The 21,196-nt window shown below is 40.9% G+C and overlaps 2 protein-coding genes and 1 non-coding gene across 3 annotated transcripts in view; all 3 read left to right on the top strand.

The window, feature by feature from the left end:
- UBN2 (ubinuclein 2) overlaps nt 1-12,371 on the top strand; it is a 52,063-nt gene extending 39,692 nt beyond the window's left edge. The window contains exons 15-17 of the mRNA XM_089523777.1: nt 131-374; nt 2,279-2,368; nt 3,394-12,371. Of these exons, the coding sequence (XP_089379903.1) occupies nt 131-374; nt 2,279-2,368; nt 3,394-3,443 (384 nt within the window). The 3' untranslated portion in view covers nt 3,444-12,371. The remainder of the gene's footprint in view (nt 1-130; nt 375-2,278; nt 2,369-3,393) is intronic.
- A 5,060-nt stretch (nt 12,372-17,431) lies between these two features.
- Nucleotides 17,432-17,504, top strand: TRNAR-CCU (transfer RNA arginine (anticodon CCU)). The gene has a single exon. It is a non-coding gene; the product is annotated as a tRNA-Arg (tRNA).
- Nucleotides 17,505-18,243: 739 nt separating this feature from the next.
- Nucleotides 18,244-21,196, top strand: part of LOC149312010 (putative RNA-binding protein Luc7-like 2) — a 36,864-nt gene continuing 33,911 nt past the window's right edge. The window contains exons 1-2 of the mRNA XM_089523776.1: nt 18,244-18,430; nt 18,561-18,691. Of these exons, the coding sequence (XP_089379902.1) occupies nt 18,275-18,430; nt 18,561-18,691 (287 nt within the window). The 5' untranslated portion in view covers nt 18,244-18,274. The remainder of the gene's footprint in view (nt 18,431-18,560; nt 18,692-21,196) is intronic.

The following is a 21,196-nucleotide window of genomic DNA, read 5'->3' as shown; positions in this document are numbered from 1 at the left end:
AAATTACTGCTGAGAAATCAACCTTGGATTTTAGGATCAATTTGTGGCCATAAATTTCTTGACTTATAGTTGAGTATATATGGTAGTTTTAATGAAAGCAGATTTATAAATAACACCTGTTTCCATACAGTCAACAACAGGTTCATCATTACTGGCAAATGCTTCACCTTTGACTCTCATGACATCACCCCTGTCTGTAACTAATCAGAATGTGACATCTGCCCCATTGGCTAATTTTGGGATGCTGGGTAGCCTTGTTCCTGTGACTGTGCCCTTTCAGTTTCCATTGGAGCTACTTGGCTTTGGAACAGACACAGCTGGAGTGACAACCTCGGGATCTACCTCAGCGGCTTTCCATCACAGCTTAGCTCAAAGTAAGTGAAACTAGGTAACTTTTGGTACCATCCATTTTTTAAAATTATCTATCTGTATAAATGTTATACAGTTATTAAAATACACAGCCATCTGTACAATCACAAGTGATACTGTCCCCCAGATAGCTTTTCTGAGCAAGCCATCGCTTTTTTGAGTTGCATCACTACTTTCCAGGACTACCAGCCTCTTTTTACTCCCTCGCTATTCTCAAGCCCCCAACCTCCATTCTGAGGTTTCTAGCTTCTGTGTACCCCCATAGTATTCTCTGGCTACTACTACCTCTGTCTCTAGCCCCCAAACACTATTCTCTCTTTACTCCCACCATAGTGTTATGACTCCAACGCCCAGCCTCCCCCCCCAAAAAAAACAACCCAGATGTTGCTGCAGGAGATGCTACTCACATTGCAATGGGAGTGTTCCTCTGACAGGAAAAGATAAGACAGCCTGAAGAGCAGCCTATTGTAATTTTTGTATGATTTCCTTCCTTAAACTTCAGTTTTAAAAAATGAGCAAAATTGAGCTGAGAGGTCTCTACCAATAAGCATTATTCCAGTATATTTTTATGGTTTGCTTATTTATTTATATTCTTCCTTTTGCCAAGTACTAGGACTTTAGATGCCTTACAAATATTAAAAGAGATATAGATAAAATCTTGCATGTATAAAAAAAAATAAAGTTAAAAGTTAAAATATAACTAATCTGTCTAGGAGTACCTTGGCCTTGTTTGAGTTAAGCTTCAGTTTATTTGTCTTCATCCAGTTCGCTACTTGTGAAAAGCACAAGTTTAGAACTGAAACACCTTCAATAGAGTGAGCGAGAAAGGAGAAATAGTTGGATTTCATCAGCCACTGAAACTCTAAAGTCTTGATAGTGTCCACCAGTGGTTTCATGTCTATATTAAATAGCACGAGGGATAGACTGGAATTCTGAAGGAGTCCACAAACTTAATAGCCAAAAGATTGAACAGAAATTATTTAGTATCACATTCTGGGCCTGGGCCCAAAGGAAGGAAGGAATCCATTTTAAGATAGACTTCCCCTCCAGATTTCCTCCCAGCAAGGTAAGCCAAAAGGGCATCCTAACAGATGGTCTTGAAAACCACCAGAGGTCCAGCAAAACCAACAGGGACACTTGTCCCTATCTAGTTCTCAGGTAGATTGTCTAGCAAGGTGGCCAGAACTGTCTCCACCTTAGCTAGGAAGCCAGATTGAAATAGATCTAGATAATCCATCACTTCCAGGAACCCCGGAAGTGGTTTCCAGTACTTTACTAGGAAATGAAATCTTAGAAAGCTTCCAAAAGCTAACTGCTGATTCTGTACAAATTTTCATTTTCCCCCTTTGTTATTGCTTCTTGAATAGATTCACCTTTGATACAAAGGATTCCCCTTTGCTAAATACTATACTGAGTTACATTTTTTGTTTTGATATTTGATGACTTATTTTAGGAGCAAAGCCTGTACCAAAGAATCATTTTCTTTAGTTTGGTATGTTGATTTCAAGTGCTATACAGTGGACCGCTGGTATCTGCTGGGGTTTGGTGCCAGGACCACCCACCCACCCCCGGGATACCAAACTCTGTGAATTCTTAATTCCCATAATATACAATGAAGTAATAAAATGGTGCCCCATATATAAAACTGCAAAATCAAGGTTTGCATTTTGGATTTTTAAAAATATATATATTTTCAAACCATGGGATGGTTGAATCCATTGATACGGAGGGCTGACTGTGCATTCAGCTTATATTTGTTGAAAGAACACTTGTTAAACTGGTAACTATTGCTACAGATGTGTAAGAAAAAATGAATGAAGTTGCTTTGTGCCATCATACATTTTTGCAACTATCAACTCACAGATCTTGTGGTTGAATTCCTCCCTCTTCGTTATCTACACCATTGCAGATTTACTAAAGGGTTTACAGCCAGGAGCTCAACATGCAGCAGCACTGTCTCACACACCTCTGCCTGCTCACATGCAGCAAGCTTATACAGGTAGGCAAATAATTATTTTCTTATTCAGCTGTTCAAAAGTGAAAAAAATGATTTCTCATTACAGCTCAAGTATCTGTAGTTCAATTATAGTGAAAAGATGTGAAATCTCTTAACCTGTTTGCCATGAGAGCTGCTAACTGGACTTTAGCAAACACCAGAACCTTGAAATTGCTTATCAGTGGCGGGATACATACCACCATATAGTACGTATTGTATACGTACTAGGGTTAGGAAGGGGCGGTGCTTCCGCACCCCCCTAACCCTAGTACGTATACAATACGTACAAGATGGCGGCGCCCCTTCCACATGGGCGCCGCCATCTTTACGTACTGGACGCATAGCGTCCAGACGTGTCGTGGCGCCTATGACGTCGCGAGTCCGCGCCAGGCGCCTCGCGACGTCATAGAGGCGCCGCAAGAAGAAGCTCCGAAATGGAGCTTCTTTTTTGCTCCGCGCGGGAGCCGCGCGGTTTGACTGCTGCAGCTCCCGCGCGGAGCAAACGGCGGCAGCGGGGAAGCGCCGCAAAGCGGCGGTTTGTATCCCGCAAGTGTTTCACCTGCTACATCCAGGGACAATTCTGAACTTAGTGAATCTTGGGTTTTCAAAGCCCCCCTTATTATTTTCTTACTAGTGCTGAGAAAAAGCAGCATGTGAACAGGGCTGTATCATTTGATATCCCCCTGATCAGTTTCCCAAAATAATTAGAGGAAACCATCAGTGAATATATATGCTTCTAATAGTAATGTGCATATATAAAAAGTCTCCTACATTTCTGATGTTTCCTGTATATATTGGCCTGCTCACATTTTTTTCAATTCAGTTTTATTATTGTAAATTACTAATATTATGTGGCAACAAATTCACAAATTCATTATGTGAAATAATATTTTTGTTTTAATAATTATGTAGTCAGAATTCAGCTTGCCATTTTGTAATGTGCAATTTTTGAGTTCAGCTTTTTTTTTGTGATTGCAAAATAGTTTCTTACTTGATCCCCCCTCCCATCTTTTATTCTTAAATTCCAGATGGAGGCCAAAGTAAAGGGGACACTAAGTTACAGAGGAAAACCCAATGATGCCCTGATGAGCAAGGGAGTTAAAATGGTTCTGCTTCGCTGATGGAGACTGACCAGTTGGGAACGTGCTTATATGGACACAGAGCTGCTGTTTCTGTCAATGTTTACATATTCTGATCCCAAGCACTGTGGTGAGAAGAAGAAAAAGAAAACAATACTTGATCAAAGAGAGAAAGAAAGGAGGAAAGTGTTCTTGTAAAATCCATTCATAGTTTGAGCTCTCCTAAGGAACTCCCAAAGCCTTTTATCATTTCTGAGTGTCTCAGAAAGGGCTGGCCAATAAGGTTCAGTTGTCAAACCTACAGCAGCACAAACCTTTTGGGCTGACAACAACTGGTAGAGGATCTGTGAAAGGAAGCAAAAATAGACTCTTCGTATGCAAGGGAAGCCATCCATCCATTTAGCAAACTGGAGGTCCCAGAGGCATCTATAGTATATACCAGTTAGGAATATTCTGTACATTTTGAATGGTGTGAAGTGATTTGAAGAGCAAAAATAATGATTTCTGTAGAAACAGAATGGAAGAAAGCATTTTCTCCACATAAAACCAAAACCACTTGCCCACTATTTCTCTTTGAAGAGCCTAGAGTTTACAAATATTTTGCTTTGGTAATATTCACCATAGGAAAGATCACTGAACACTCAGAAATTCACAAGCTCTTAGGAAGGAAGGGTCAAGTTTGATTTAAATTATTTATTTCACTCCAGATGTTCAAATATGAAAAAGAAATACATTGGCTTTATCAGATTAAATCTTGTTTTCAGTAACTTCTGAAATAAGACATTTTTTGTGTGTCTTTAGGCTTGCTATAATAGTTCAGAGTTGCCTTATTTTTAATATATACACAATCCATAAATCTCTAATACTCATCGTTTGTGAAGATATTCTTGTCTGTGACTGTTCCTGTAATTCTGAAAGTCATACACTGTATTGATTCCCAACAAATAAAAATTGCATATAGCTTGCTTTTGTGCAAGATCTTGCTGTTATCTGTACTGTTCAAAGCTTTCTCCAAAGAATGGTTAAGGTGCCTTCTGCCTAAGCCTAAAATTTATATCTCCAGCATTCTTAAATCCTGCATAGCTGGAAGGTATAAAATCTTGAACCATTGTTACAATTTCTGGGCTGATTTTTTTTTCTTTTGATAGCAATATATTAATGTTTGGGAAGCAAGTTTAGGAGACTGTTTTGTATTGCACTCAATTAATACAGGAGGAATATTTGGGTCAAAATAATATTGAGAAGAAAAAACATCACAGCATGACACATTGTGCTATAAAAGCTTTTGTGATCTCCTGATCTATACACTATAGAGTCCCTAATTTAAAGTCTTTTGTCTCATTTAAATCTGATATGTCCTTAGATTTTCAGTCTTAATATGTAATTGGCCAGTTTTCCAGTTTCTGAGGTGTATGGACATACAGGAGAGCATGTAATAGCTGGAGATTTCTTTGAAACTTTAACTGCAGCCATTTACACGGCTGAAGAAGGAAATTACATTTTCTGCAGACAGACAGGTTGTTTATTAAGCAGCATGAGTGCCTGCACAAAAACGTCAAACAAACCTGCAGCTTTGTTTCTACCTCAAATATGCATATAAAGTTATTGTACAGAAGCAAGACCACATTTTTGCTATCTTCTGTTAGACAAATTTTTAATTACTAAGTTTACAGAGGTTTTTCTCCTTCAGTTTAGAAAGCCACGTAGTTTATCATGCTCATTTAGACTTCCCATTAATTGTATATGTGAAATATACATATATTTAAATAATATATACTATAAACATAGTAACTGAATGTTGGGTTGAGCCCATTATTAAAGAACTTTGCACAGAATTGGGAAATAAAAAGGTAAAGGGCTTTTTTAAATGCCTTCCTGGGGGATTGGTAGGGCAAACAACAAAGTTAAGCAATCATACTTAGTTCAAAATTTGTTTTAGCTGATATATTCTGAAAAGCCTTAACTTCTCCTAATTTGCTTACTAAAAGTCAGAACTTCCCCATTCACAAAAAGTCTAGCTTTCATGCATGACTTGACAACATCCTCCCCTTCACTGAGGGTTTGCATCAGCAGTGTGAATTGCCCCGTTCTCACAACCAAGAGGATCTGTTCCAAATTAAGTATACATTTTTAAACTGTGGCTGTAGTGAAAGTGGTAATATTTACTGTGGCCCAAAATAAGTGTTGTAGATAAAGCTTTAGATATAGGGATGTTTGTGCAAACTCTCACCATGAAAAACTGTCAAACATATTGCTAATACGGAATTTGGCTCATGGAGCTTATTTTCCATACATAATATGCAAACGAAATCTTAAGTAGGTAACAATCACTTCCCTGCTTCTGTTTGCTATAGGATAAGACAGGAAAAAGTATGGTAGTTGTGGGGATGCAGCCAGACATTTTCTGGCAAAGCCTTCACTTTTTCTTCTGGATAATTATTACTTCTAGAAGTAATGTATTAAATAACAGAAGGACATTAATGAGAGTATATATTTTAAGTTTTTTTCATATTTAAAGCAACATATTTGTTCTGGTGAAAAGATCACAATTTCACCTCATAGAACATAATAGCATAACAACTTATTCCTGTCCACCAGTATATATCATACATATTTTAGAAGTTCATTAGATTAATAAATATGAGTTAGATATTTATTCATATTTTTCTTTTGATCCAAAGCAGAATAAACTGGACATATGAGAACTGAGACCAATATTTACAGATAGCTGACTCGGAATATCTGGTGACATTGCAGAACCACTGAAGTGGTGATGAATGCCAGATCTTCCCAATATATTCATTAACAGAAGAAATTTAGGCAGGAAGTAATCTAAACAGTAATTTGCAGTACTTCTTTAATAAGATCATAGAGACTTGTGCTAGTCATCAAAATACATGAAGAGGCTATGGACAGTATCTGCATTCCAATGAATAGCTTTTAATTTGTTCTGCAAAATAAGTGTTTATTAGGACATTTTTAAAACTCATTTTCATTTTTAAATGCTTTTGGAAATTTAAACTCCTCCACCACCAACCCTCAGTATTCACAAGCAATAAGAGTCAATGCTGTCATTCCAAGCAGCTGAGCTGAGCTGATTTGAGGACTTTGAGCTGAAAGGGCAAGCTGGCTCTGAGCCTCCAATACAAGCAATAATTTTCAAATACAGGTTTTGCAGCTCATTATTTTTTAAATTAAGCTCCTGCTATGTGTGGTCATCCCTATGGGGCCACAGTAGCAATAACATGTTTATCTAGAAGCTCTACAAAGATATAGAGAAATCTAGGCATTGAACTATATGATCCAAATCTTCAGATGTCTTAACAAAGTGTTGCTCTTCTCTACCCCAAGATAATAGTGGATGGCCCAAATCATTCCTTTTTGCTCAGCCTTTTATATTGTCTTCTCTCCAAGAAGAGTGATGAAAATGTCAAGTCAAAGTCCCAGGTGTCGGTGCTGTGGGTTTGACATCTGTTTCTATGAAATTAGATGTGACATTTAATGTATCCTAATAGGCTGTGAGTGGAGCAGGCAACCAAGATAGCCCTGCTGTTCTGATCATCCAACTTTCACATTGTCTCTCATATTGATCCAAAACAGTTGATATGAAAGTAAATATTCTGCAACTCCCAAACTACCATCAGTTATACTGAACCATAACCATCTGACGGGTTACTTTCTTAGGACTCCCAACTGTCTTATCATGTTTGCTGCTACATTTATGAAAATATCTTTTGGCTATATTTATAAATAAATTTAAATCTAGTTTACAGATTAGTTTTAGAGTTGTTTGCCCACAGGAAGATTAGATATGTTGGTTACTTGGTGTGCATTGGCAAAAGACATAGTGATTCATCTATTTCATTTTTGGACATTTCAGTAAAGTATTGCAGAAAGAAAGCAAAATCTGCAATCAAGCTAAACTTTGCAAAGTTTTTCACTCCAGTCTCTTCCAGTGTTGGAAGTCACTGTCAAGTTGCTTTTCCTGTTTTCCAAAAACTAACGGAGGTAAATAGAATAGGTAAACAACTGGTCAGCCAATGTTTTATGCAATTATAATTTTATGGCAATGTTAAATTGTTTTACATAATTTGATTCCAACCCTGGCTGGTCTTACCCTCTAACTTACTTGATTCAGGCCTTTGTCCTTTGGTTAAGTGCCTTTTCTTTTTGTTCCCTTGTTTCCCCACATAATATACTCAGAGGTCCTAAAGTGCTAGGAGGTATTTGGAAGAACCTTATGACTTTATGCTGTTAAAATTACTTTCCCCTTCTGTAATTAATGTTGAATGTGTGTAATGTTATAGCTGCTGTGCCATGACATTCATTCTTATGCTCTTGCTTTCATGCACAGCAGTGTTCCCAAGAGTCCTGATGTTCCATCTGTTTCCTGTAGAATTTATGTTTTCTTATGAAGGTGAGCATTGACACGGGGTATAATAACTAGGTGTGTTCCTGAGCAGCGCTAAGGAAGTGTTTGTGAGAAACCAACAGAGCTATTACTGCTGGAATTTCAGGGTTTAAAATTATTAAATAGTGCTAGTGGCTATTCCTAAAATCTGGCATATTCCCTACATAAATAATGTAGAGCAGAATAAAATTTCCAAAGGTTATAGAAAGTTTGTATGAAAATCAGGAGAATTAACATCATACCAGCAAGTCTACTTCTGTTTTGGCATCATGAAGGGTAGTTTGCTTTGGTCAAGCTAAAAAATTAAAATCCTTTTCATATGGCTCTAGCTCTGCTACAGTAACTAAACCTTTAAACAAATAAAAGTTGTAATTTTCCATGCACCAAATACAGTGGGAACTTCCTTCCATTGCTCAGATACATGTGTAAAATCCATGTCAGCATTACTCATTTAAAAATCTTGTTGTACTTTGGCAAATTTGTTGGACTAAAGAGCAGCAAAATAATTTAATGCAAATAATCACAACCAGATATCATTTAATGTCAAGATTTTTTTTACAATGTTTACTACTGTAAATTAATGAACTGTGAGAATAAGAATCAAACCTTGCAAGTAGAATAAGTAATCATGCATTTTAAACCTTGTTACATACTAGTAATACACTCATCTGGATTTTCTTTAATGGTATATACTATTTAACATGTTTCTATTCTGTCTTTAAAACAGACCTAAATTACACTCTGCCACAAATCAATTCTGAATAGATGGTTGGCCCCTCTAAATAATGCTGAATACTGCTATTTCTTCAGTAACCATCTGTTCAAGGGAATGTGGGTCAACATAGCTGATGGAGATGTGACTTTATGAAGCAAGTTAACATTTTATTAATTGCAGTGCAAATAAGCAAGGGAACTGCTTTTCTTCCAGCTCAGTGTATGTGTGTTTCTTGCTTAATATAAGTGTGTTCATTCTTATTAGTAGGGAAGAAATTACTTGTCATGCTGAATCTTGTTGGAAGTAATAGGCATGATTTAAAATTGATGTGTAATGATGTCAATCTATTTGGAAGGAACAAGCGTTCCTGTTGCTCTTAACTCAGCTTCATCCACTGAAAGGGATTTGCAGATGCCCCATTTTCTGAAGTAGAGGCCATATGAAAGTGTTATGAAGTAGAATCATGGAACACAATTCATAAGTTACTTTTGCCTTTTTGTGAACCCACTTCTCAGAACCATGTTGCTCAGTTTTTGCCTTTACAGCACCTACCCATCAGTGCTTGATAACTGGGGAAATTTGAGGTCTTTGAAACTTAGCTAAGGAACCAGCTGGACCAATTTGTTCTGGACCAACCTGTTCATAAATTTTATCTAGATTAAAGCATGCAGTGGGACTGGCAGAAGCAAACTTCTGTGCTCTGTCCCCCCATAACAACCCCAGAAGGATGCTACGTAGAGGTAAAATGTATTGAATGTGGCAAGCCATGGTGTGAAATTCTTAAACAAGAAAGCTGGGTCCTTAAAAACCTAGAGGAGGGGCCGTTAATGAGCAGCAGTGTGTTTCTACCAGTCCTGAGGCAAACATCAAAATCAAGATCCAACCATACATTTAAACAAAGTGTTGGCAACTTCAGAGGTTTTGTTGTCTATTTTCATCTCTCCCAAACTTCAGCAGTCCATACACCTAGAACCCTTCCATGCTGAAAATAATTTAATGCAAAAAATGACCAATTGTAAACCCCCACCCCACCTCAAGATTGTGCAGGGCACAATTGGAAATTTAAATTCCCAACTGTTCTGAGTTTCTGAGGCCCTATTTTAGCCCACAAATAGGCTTTTAAAGCCAGTTTTAGGCTCAAAACACCCCCATATCTTCTAAATGGCCAGTAAGAAGTGCCTGGAGGCTGTGGTCTTCACTTTTCCCACCTTGGTTAAAACCATTTTCAGTTGTTTCTCCTAATTGAATTGTGTTTTATTTTACTGTAGCAATAAATCAGGATGTTCTAAGTTCATCTTACAAAAGGTGTTATATCATGAAGTACTCTTTGTTCAACGGAGAATGCCTTTGTTACGTGTAACAACATGTAATATCTGAGACACTGCATTTTCATTTTAATCTGTCAATTACTCTTGGTACCGTATACAAAATATACACTACAATTGGTCACTTTACTCAGTACCAATACCTTTCTTTTGTGTGCTGATGTTTAACAATAAAAATAAGTGGATCAGTTCTTCCCCAATATAAAAAAATAATAAACTGAGTAAAACTAGAAAATCTATAAGTGGTATGGTGTGGACTGGCACACAAAGCTCATAGGCAACTAGTTTTCAGCATGTTTTTCCCTAGTGCTTTTTTTCCTTGTAATGCCTTAGTTTGATTTTAGTAGGCCAAATAAACTATGCATATAGCTAGACTTCACATTCAGTACTATGTATATTTTCCCTTGCCAATGTAACATCTACCCAAAGAAACATGCCATAACTTTTGGAGTGTGTACATTACAGAATCATTTTTGTAACATGGAAATCAAGTTCTCGATAAAAAGCAGGAACATGTTACTAATACCATGTTATTATCATAAGAGACTTCATTGCTCTAGGAGGGGTTCCTAAAATCTGAAGGTGTTATGCCTTGATTGCTGTAATTAAATGCAGATAATGAAATAGGTAGTTATGGGAATAAAATATTGGACTGTTATAATCACCAGAAAGGGATGCATACATTACCTGTACAAGGATATATAAGATACTTGCCTTGATTTCTCTCTGGGTAGAAGCTCCGTTAAATATAAGCCAGTCTCACATCTTTCTGTCTACTGTTGCACTTTGGTGTTGGAACTTTTGTGGACTGGATAATCTAGAAAACTAAATTTCCTGAAATGGTAACTGCTGTATTTTTTGCACATGTTTTCTGTGTTGAGGATAGAGGTATAAATTGTTTTAAAGTATTTGGACTGCTGAGTAGCAAAGAGACAATTGCATTTACCTTGACATAAGCTTAATCTGCAGGAACTGCTGGGCAGTATTACATTGTTAGCATTATAAATTAGCTTCTCCAATTTCTCTCTCTTCTTTTTAACCACACTTGGTATTAGATACATGCCATGGTTAAAATATTAAATGTTAGTATTTTATTATCTAGGGAATAGATGCTTTCTATAGTTGGGCAACTGTGTGGTTATAGTGAGGAGCATTGAATTGAAGCTTTTCATTTGAGAACACAAGAATAAGATAGTTGTCCTAAGGAATTCTATCAGCAGTAGAAGTTCCAAGTGTTAAAACACCCAAGTTCTTATTTATAGTGCAAATCATCCTTCAGAATACAGTATTTGTAGTTATTCTCTCCTCACTTATAACAGAAAAAGTCAGCTTTTAATACTTGGCTGGCTACACAATAAGACCAAGGAGATTCCACAAGGATAGCTTCATGAAATTGATACGTGAATGCTTAAGCACACAATTACCCACCATAGGGTAATATAAGTTTCCTTGTCAGGTAAGGGTGCTATAATAAACTACACTTGGCAAACACATCTGAAGCAGTCATTCAATATTTAGCTTGTTTCCACATTTAGGCTTATCTTTTTGTCTTGAGTATTTCCAAAACCTTGGAGAAGTCTAGGGCTTTATGTGGAGAAGACAACTTTCCTAACACATTTTCAATTTGGGTTATTCTCCATTTAACAAACTTACATCACTTCTCCTATTGAAAGGGGCCTGAGTAGTCAAGCACAGGGCTACTTAGTGACTGGTGCCAACTGCTTTTCATTTTTAGGGAGATGTGTTCTACTGATATGAAGGGATGCTAGATATTAAAGACATATATGATCATTTCCTCCTCTCTCAACTGAATTTGAACACAATATTTGAATTAACTTTTTGTAATAATCTCAGGACCTGAAAGATTGTAGCATAGTGTGTCTTAAATGATGTACTGTACCAGCCATGAATTTTGTAAATATCCCTGTCACTCTCCTTTTTGTATTTCTTTTTAAAGTTTGTGAGGCTCCTAACAACAAGAGCTGGTACCTGGTTACTTTCCATATAAAACTGGATGAGGAAAAAAGGGAAAGTTGCTGCCACAAAAAGCCTGCACCAGCTATAAATATGTATTCAGGCAGTTTTGTTTTTAAAAAGGCAATTAAATTGGGAGGCAAATACTTTACCTCCTAAGATATTCTATTGCAGTTTGGACCTTAGGAATAAATAACATGTATTTGTTTCCAACCCTTATTGTCTGGAAGATAGTGAATTCATGTCAGTAATCCTAGAATTACTGTCTCCCAGTTTAAATCCTCCAAACAGGGTGCAGAATGGTGGTGTTTTTTGGGGCAACAGGTTTCCTTTGAGAATCCATCCGTAGGTAGCTAGCAGATATCTGATCAAAAGTGGGAGCCTTGTTCAACTGAGTGTAGATGTACCTGTCCTAAAGCATGACAGGGCCTTCATGAGTGTTTTTCTTTTGTATGTGTCACGTGTCTGTGCTGTAATAAATAAAGAGGAATGTACATATAAACCTATGCATCTGTGTAGTTTATTTAAAATAATTTATCCTAACTTTTTATTCAGTTTACTGAATTAACCAGGTTGCTAACAAATCTAAGCGCATATTAAGAACTCAATTTAAGAAGTAGCTTCATTGGATGAAGTAGTGGAGATAATATTGATCTTTGTTGTTGTTAACTGCCTTCAAGTTGACCCCAGCTCATGGCAACCCTATGGATGAGACCTCTCCAAGACACCCAGTCCTCCACTGCTCTACTCAGGTCCTGCAAATGCAGACCCCTGATCTCCATGATAAGAGCCTTATTATCTGGCATGCAGTCTCTCTCTTTCTACTACCTTCCCTACCATTATTATCTTTTCCATTGAGTCGTGGCTTCTCGTGGATAAAGTATGACAGCCTCAGATTAGTCATCTTGGCTTCCAGGGAGCGTTCATGCTCGATCTGTTCTAGGATCAATTTGTTTGTCTTTTTAGCAGTCCACTGTATCTGTAGAACTCTTCTCCAGCACCCCATTTCAAATGAGTTGCTTTTCTTCCTATCCACTTTCTTCACTCTCCAGCTTTCACACTCATACATAGAAATTGGCATATCTGTTACCTTGTATTAATTTTTTGATATAGCCACTAAAAGTAAGTGGTCCACCATGATTGGCAGTGGAGTCTTCATTGCTGGCACCTCTATTCAAATAGACAGCACTTGGTCCTTATATATACTGGAGAGAGAGAGATGTGCTTTTGAGAAGTAAATTGTTGACATGGCAAAACTCAGTCTCTCTCCTGCTTCATTTCTTGATCCTATTTTCCTATAATCTTTGAACTAATCTGGTTTGGCACCACTTTAACTGCCATGGCTCAATGCTATAGAATTCTGGGAACTGTCATTGGTTGTGGCATCGTTGTGGTGTTAAGTCCCTTGGAGAGTGGTGGAGTCTTCTTCTTTGGAGGTCTTTAAACAGAGGCTGGATGGCCCTTGGGGTGTCTTCCAACTCTTCTATGATCTAATAGCCCTGCATTTTGTCAAGATGTGGTGGTGCTGGTTATTCTCAGTTCAGACAGTGTGGAAGGCTATTCATGCAACAGCCACAGCATCTTCACAAAAATGGCATGATCCCACCCACCACCTTATGACTTTTAACATTTTCCCTGATGAAGAAGCAGTGCAGCTTTGAAAGCTTGTAAACCTGTGTATGTTTCCTATGTTTTCCTACGGGCAAGTATTCCCCAATATATCCCTATAAGCAAGGATTTTCCAATGTTTCCCTATGGGCAAGTATTCTCTAAAATTACCCTAAGAGCAAGCATTCTGTCTAATACGATGAGCTCCGTCTTATGACCCCCCTGGAATCATTTGAAAAAGAGCCTTAAAACCTTTCGCTTTTGTCAAGCCTTCCTGTCTGAAGAATGAAGCTTGTATCTCTGATGCCATCGATTCTCTGCCTACTCTGGATATGTATGTTGTATGATTGTTTTTAGAGTTTTTGTACTATTGGATTTTATTTATGATATTGTTTGTAATGGTTTTTAATAGTCTGTAACCCCGCTTCGATCCTATGGGAGAGGCGGGAAAACATAAATAAAATTTAATTAACAATTTGTAAGCTGCTCTGATAACCTTTTGGCTGAAGAGTGGAGTATTATTATTATTATTATTATTATTATTATTATTTTCTCCAATTATTCTCTATAGACAAGGATTTTCCAATGAATCCCTATGGACAATTATTCTCCAATGTATCTCTATAGGCAAATAATTCCCAACATTTTTCTATGGGGAAGTATTCCAATGTATCCCTATAGGATAGTATTCTCCAATGATTCCCTATGGGCAATTCTCCAAAATTTCCCTAATGAGTAAGAAATTGCCAATGTTTCCCTATGGGCAATTATTCCCCAATGATTCCCTATGCAGTGATGTCAAACTTTTTCAGGTCTGCATGCTGGGGCGGGGCTTCAGCCCCCCCCCTCCCAGGAGAGGTTTGCATGCTGAGGCGGGGCTTCCACCTTTTGGGGGTGGGGCTTCCACCCTTGGGGGCAGGGCTTCTGGGGTGGGACTTCCCCGCTCTTTCCCAGACTCCAGCTGTGTCTCAGAAAGCTAGAAGCTGAGGAAAATTAGGGGGTGATGGGCACGCACCTGCTCCTCCTGTCCTTCCCTTAGCCTCTAGCTGTCTCTCAGAGACAACTGGGGCCGTGTAAGGGCCCCTGGGGGAGAGGAGCAATGGGCCCGTGGCATCGGCCCACAGCCCCTGCTCCTCTCCTCGGGGCTTTGCCAGTCCTGAGGTGTCCCTGGAAGGACTCCTCAGGACTAGCAAGGCCTTGAGGGGAGGAGGAGGCGTTGCCCCATGGCTCCTGCTTCCATCCACGGGGCTTTGCCAGTCTTGAGGTGCCCTTCGAAGGACACCTTAGGTCTGGCAAAGCCTCACCGGGGGGGAGGAGGTGTCGCCTCACCCTCTCCTCCCCAGTTTGCCTTTCTTCCACCCAAACGGGCTCCAAGGGGCTTGTTCAGGCGGAGGAAAGGCAAGCGGGGGGGGGGGGGGGAGAGGATTGGGCACGTGACCCATCCCTCTTCCCCACAGACCTATCCCGGCCCCCAGCTATCTCTTTGGAGATAGTTGGAGGCCAGAAAATGTCTCTGAGGAGGAGCCACTGGCACACACCGGTCGCGCCTCCTGCCTTCGCCCTTTTCCCAGCCTCCAACTGTCTTGGAGAGACAACGGGAGGCCCGGAAATGGCATGGAGGAGGCGGAATGGGCACGTGAGTGACTCTTCCACCTTCTCCCTCACCGCCCATGCCTAGTGAAATGGCGTCATGTGTCACTTTCAGCACACGTGCCATAGGTTTGCCATCACGGCCCTATGGGCAAATATTCTCCAATACAGTATATCCATATAGGCAAACAATTCCCAATGTTTTTCTATGGGCAAGTATTCTAATGTATCCTTATAGGCAAGTGTAATGACTGGGCCTCCAGTCATTGGAAGACTTCTGCCAGGTAATAAAGAGTAAGCTGGCTGAGAGGGAGGCACATGCAAATAAGTAATGACATCACAGCTGATGGAAGGCTCACTTGACTAATCAGTGAGCAGGATTGAGAGTTTCTTCTGGAAGCTTCTAAGAGAAACAGCCTCTGAGACCAGGTGAGAGTTGGAGAGTGGCAGTTAGAGAGAGCCTTGAGCAGCTAGTGGTTTCTACAGTGAGAATTCAAGGTGGGAATCTCTCCCTCGAGTTAGTCTTACTGTAGGTTAGTGTTGTGCCCATAGCAAGAAGGCATAATTCAGGCAGATAGTCTATGCTAAACTAAGACCTGTAACTATATTTCAAATCCATCAAGGTCGGCATGTTACATCAATATATCAGTTAGTAGGGAATGTGTTAGAATGTTTAGGCCTTATTTTTTCTGGTTGCTTGCATGAAATGAATACTTTTAGAATTACACATATTGTACCTGCAAGGCCCTTAGGATCTTGCATGGTTTATATCTTTGTTCTGTTTTGTTTAATTATAATAAATACTTCCTTAAGAGTATCTGCTACTTCGACACTCCCAGCAAAGAAGTAGAACTGGAAGTCCTTAACAAGTTCCAGTGTATGTTAAGGGGAATCCATTACGAATTTGCTGGGTGGTGGCAGCTGCAATGAATAACCTTTCTATTGTGGCAGGCGCTGGGGACTTTTGTGATCCCACCGCTGCCACCAAATTATATAACGAAGCTTTCCTATTGTGCCACCAAATTATGTGAAGGCCCCGTCCAGCCAACCTTCACCCTAACGCTGCACCAAATGCACTCCACACCACAATCTATTCCTATACCTGTCTTTTAACATATAGCAGCGTGTGTTTGTGTTTTGAAACTACTCAGGCCAAGCAGTTTTTCAAACAATAATAAAAGTTTATTTGAATAACAGAAATATATTGAGTATCTTTAATGTACAGTTGTTATTGTATCTTTACTTATCTCACTACTCTCTCTCTCTCTCTCAGTAGTAAACCAAAGTCAGCCACGCAGGCTATGAAATCCCTCAGGATCCTAAAGAACCCCAAAGCTCCCTTTCTAGAGTTGGGTTATCTCCGAGTCCCTCAATTTCAGACTCTTCCCAAAGATAGTCCCTCTCTGGGCTTAACAAGATTTATCTGGTTATAAGCCCCTCACACTGGACTTAAACCTCACTTCCCCTCCTATGTCCACTCACTGGACTCAACAGAACCCTATCCCACTATTCCCTCAGGAACTTCTGGAACACAGTCCTCTCTTGGACTTAACTGTTCCCTCAACTGTCCCATCCCAACGGTCTCCCAACTGTCACCCAACGGACTCTCTCCTCTATTCGCCCGGAATTGCTACTAGAAAGCCATAGGGATGTGGCACTTGGCAATAAATAAGTGGGTTTGGGGTTGCAGTTTGGGCACTCAGTCTCTAAAACATTCACTTTCACTACTTTCGAGGTAGATCCTTTTTGTCCCTCTCTCTCGTTCACCTGTCTAGGAGAGGAAAGGGAGCCTGTTGGTGGGTCTGTGGTTGTGCAAGGGAAAGGGAGTGAAGCCCTTCGAAGCAGATAGCAGGTTCTGGGTATTGGCCTCTGACTCCTAAAGGAGAGGAGCTGATCCTGGGTGCTCCCAGATACTCAGGAGAGGGGCTGGGGTCTCTGTCTCTCTTGACTGGTTAGATTTCCTTTTCTTTTGGTCTCCTTATATTCCCTAAGGGCAAGTAATTCCCCAATGATTCTCTATGGGCAAATATCCCCCACTGTTCCCCTTTGGGTAAGTATTCCCCAATGATTCCCTATGGGCAAGTATTCCAATGTATTCCTATGGGTAATTATTCTCCAATGCTTCCGCCATCTTCTGAAAGGAAGACCCACGTCTGGTTTGTTTACGGGCGCCATTGGCGTTCTCTGATTCGCCTAGCCGCCTCTGTGAGGTAACTTCCGGTCCGAGTTTTTTTTCAAAAAGGGTAACCATGACAACATTAACGAATAAGCAACGTATAAAACACTCAAAGGGGGTGGGATTAAACTACAAAAGCGAGTGACGTCAGCTAGAAATAAAACAGGGGCAGGAAAGTCTTGTGAGCAGCCCCAGTGGCCTAATGGATAAGGCATTGGCCTCCTAAGCCAGGGATTGTGGGTTCGAGTCCCATCTGGGGTGAGGAGGTTTTTTCTCTCCCTCAGCGCTTGATATTTTGAGGTCATTCTCCCAGAGGTTTACAACCAATAAACACACTATTTTTTCATCCCCTTCAATAAACAAACGAGCGCTGTGATGAAAAGGTTAACTCTTGGGTCGCTGCGGGCTTCAAGTAACCGGGTTTGAGGCCGTTTTAACGGGCACGGCTCCGTGCTGTGGAATTCTGGGAATGGTCGCAAGTATTCCCCAATGATTCCCTGTGGGCGAGTGCTGTCATCTGTTTGACGACGCCCTGAGGCGGGGGGGGGCGGGGGGCTAGCAATTGACCCAACGGATCGATATCCAAGTGATTGATCAACTGATTGGATTTACAGCCCTCCTTTCTCCCTGGGTGGGATCCAAGGCAGTTGAAGTGGTCTCTTCGAGAGGAGAGATAACCCAGTTTAACTCTTTGTCTAGCTCTTTGGTATGGAATTCTGGGAGTTGGAGTTTGTTGTGGGGCCCAGAGCGGAGCAAAGCTCCAACTCCCAGAATTCCATAGCAAAGAGCCAGACAAAGAGTTAAAGCGGTGCTAAACTGGGTTATTACTCATTTGCCCAGTTGCTCCTCCGCTCGGTACTCGACAGGCCGCCCTGAATCGAGGCCCGAGGCGCCTCACAATATATGTCCGTTGCTCTCGATCCCCCGTCGCTGATTGGCCGTCGCGAGAAAGAGCTGCGCTCTGATTGGCTGGCGCTGTGTCGGCGGTTTGGCAGGTTGCCAGGCTGTGGGATCCAGTCTGAGAGGGAGCCATGGCGGCGGCGGCGGCGGCGGCGCTGGGCTCTCCTCTGCGGACCTTCCGGGGCCTGGCGCGCGAGCTGCGTTTCGCTCTCGGAAGGGAGAAGGGCCGCCTTTACCGGGACGCGGCGGCCTATCAGTACCTAAGGGACGCCTTCCGCGCGCACCGGGTAGGGAGCTGAAGCGTCCTCCCTCCGCCTACAAGCCTCGTTGTTTGGAGCTCAGGGGCGGAGCGGAAATCTCCCCTGATCTGAAAGCTGTACCAAATGTCTGACGTTTGCCTTTCGTCTTTGCTTGCAGGTAACCAGCGAAAAGCTGTGCAGGGCTCAGCAGGAGCTCCATTTCCAGGCTGCCACCTACCTTTGCCTCCTGCGCAGCGTCCGGGAGCACTTAGCGCTGCACAAGGAATACCATGGAAGAGGAGATCGCACATCGGAGCAAGTGGCCGGACTTGTAGGCCTGAAACTGCCACAGCAGCCCGGAGGGAAGGGATGGGAGTGAATCTGACTTCATATTTCCCAGCCTTCTTTAAGCAAAATGTTTGGATGAAATACAGCATTTCTAACCAGATGTGGAACAAGGCTGCATTTGTGTGCACATTGACATAGAAATTAGCCTCACCAAACAGCAGAACGAAAACAAAGCCAACATAAACATACATGGAAAAAATACAAGTTCAAAATGATTAAAGCAAGGTTTATTTATGAATAGAGACGCATAGACTTGTGCTCTTTTTCTGCCTCGCAAACAAGATTCCTAATGGCCACCTGGAGTCTTTATTCCTATTTCTTTAAAAGGCAAATTATCTCGTTCAGTACTCTTTTAAAAATGTTTTTTTACATCCAGGATAACTCACAATAAAGTAAAAAGATTCAAGACAAGAAAGAATAAAAACAAAGCTGCCATTGAAAATAAGCAGCATAAAACTAAACTGACTTTCAGTGTATAGACTCTAAGCCTGCAAAAATGAAAATGTCCTTAAGAACCAATGAGACAGATGTCATGCAGCTTGACTGCCTCATAATCGGACACTGATACTTTCTGTCCACAGATGTTATCCTTTTCCTTCACAAACAATACATTGAAATTATGTAGAGATGGGCATCTGGCCACCCAGATATTGTTGTATTTAATACAGTCATCTCTCCATTTCTATGGATTCTTTATCCACCAATTGAACAACCCAGGGCTTGGAAGTATTTTAAAAATATATAAATTTCAAACAGCAAGCCTTGATTTGCAATTTTATATCCAGTCCTGGACACGAGGGGCATTACCTTGCAGTGGTTCTGGTCTTTCTTGGCTGAGTGTTCCTAGAGGGTAGTGCTGGAGGACTGCAGTTCAGCCTTTTGGTCATTTGCTTATGGGGTTCCAGAGAGGTCGATATAGTTTCCAACATCTATGGTGAATTACAGTCCTATATTGAAACTGAAACTCAGTCCACTTAATACAAGGTTATTGTTAAGCTGTCCAGTTCATTACAGCAACCAAACACTGGTTTAGGACAAGAACAGCTTCCTTGGAATTGGGTGGAAAGGAGTGATAGAGCTGGGTATCATCAGCATACAGGTTACACCTTCCCCCCAAACTCCAGACAACCTCTCCCAGGGGTTTCATATAGATGTCAAAAGCATAGGATTAATATATCACCCCTAGGAATCTAGGATTCCCTAGGATGGAACGATGGCAGTTAAAGTGGAAGCACAGAGCTATAGTTGTGTCGTGCGGAGCAATAGGAAACTTCAGTCTGGAAACTCCTTAGGAACCAACACAACTCCCAAAAGACTTGCAAGATGTGCTTGGGTCCCCTGAACCTCAATAACGTCACTTGTAGGCGTTATATGCCTTCAAGTCGACTGACTTATGGTGACCCTGTCACAGTTTTCTTGTAAGATTTATTCAGAGATTTGCCATTACCTTTCTTTTAGGCTGAGAGTGTGAATTGCTCAAGGTCACCCAGTGGGTTTCTGTGGCTGAGCAGGGATTTGAACCCTGGCCTGCTGGTTCGATATGAGGCACCAGATCCTTTCTGATATTGGAAGCTAAATAGGATTTGCTTGGGCTAGTATCTGGATGGGAGACCGCCAACGAATACCAGGTGCTGTCGGCTATATTTCAGTGAAAGGAGCTGGCAAAATTCCTGTGGCAACCCTATGAAATTGATGGGGGTCACCATAAATTGATAGGTGACTTGAAGGCACACACACTTCCAGTTCAGCTTCAATACTGCTGCAGCATGGTGGCTATTCCACTAACCCAGCAACTCCTTACTCTTTTTCCTGGCTTCCCATCCCTTTCTGGAGAAGCCGCACATTTCAACTATTCAATCCAGACATTGCATGTAAACCCTCTTCGGATCCCTGACCTTGCTGAGTTTGTTGTTGATGTCAAGATGGCGATTGGCCCCTTAAAGAGTGACAAGAACACCTAGTCAGGTTTTTGTTGGTCTTGGCTGCCTTCAAGTCAACCCTGATGCATGGCAACCCTGTCCTCCACTGCGCTGCTCAGGGCCTCCCTGATTTGAGTCCATCCATCTGGCGTGCCGTCTTCCTCTCTTTCTACCATGCTTTCTCATGATGTGACCAAAGCATGACAGCCTCAGTTTAAGCATCTTGGCTTCCAGGGAGATTTCAGGCTTGATCTGTTCAAAGACTAATTATCCTCAGCACTTTTCTCCAGCACCACATCTGAAACGAGTTGATTTTCTTCCCGCCGGCTTTCTTCACAGTCCAGTTCTCTCATCCATTCATAGTGATGGGGAATACAATGGTTTGGATGATTCTAATGTTGGTGCTCAGTTGTGTATCTTTACTCTTTAGGATATTGTCTGGTCCTTTCATGGCTGCCCTTCCCAGTCCTAGTCTTCTTCTTCCCAGTCCTAATCTTCTGGGGGTTGGTCTGCATGGCTCTATTTCACGTTCTCCATTTTTAACTCT

This window comes from Sceloporus occidentalis, unplaced genomic scaffold (assembly GCF_023333645.1).
Source record: "Sceloporus occidentalis isolate IW3139 unplaced genomic scaffold, rSceOcc1.0.p SCAF_5, whole genome shotgun sequence".
NCBI lineage: Eukaryota > Metazoa > Chordata > Lepidosauria > Squamata > Phrynosomatidae > Sceloporus > Sceloporus occidentalis.
Note: the sequence above shows the minus strand (reverse complement) of the source record. Positions and strands in the feature narration are given on the sequence as shown.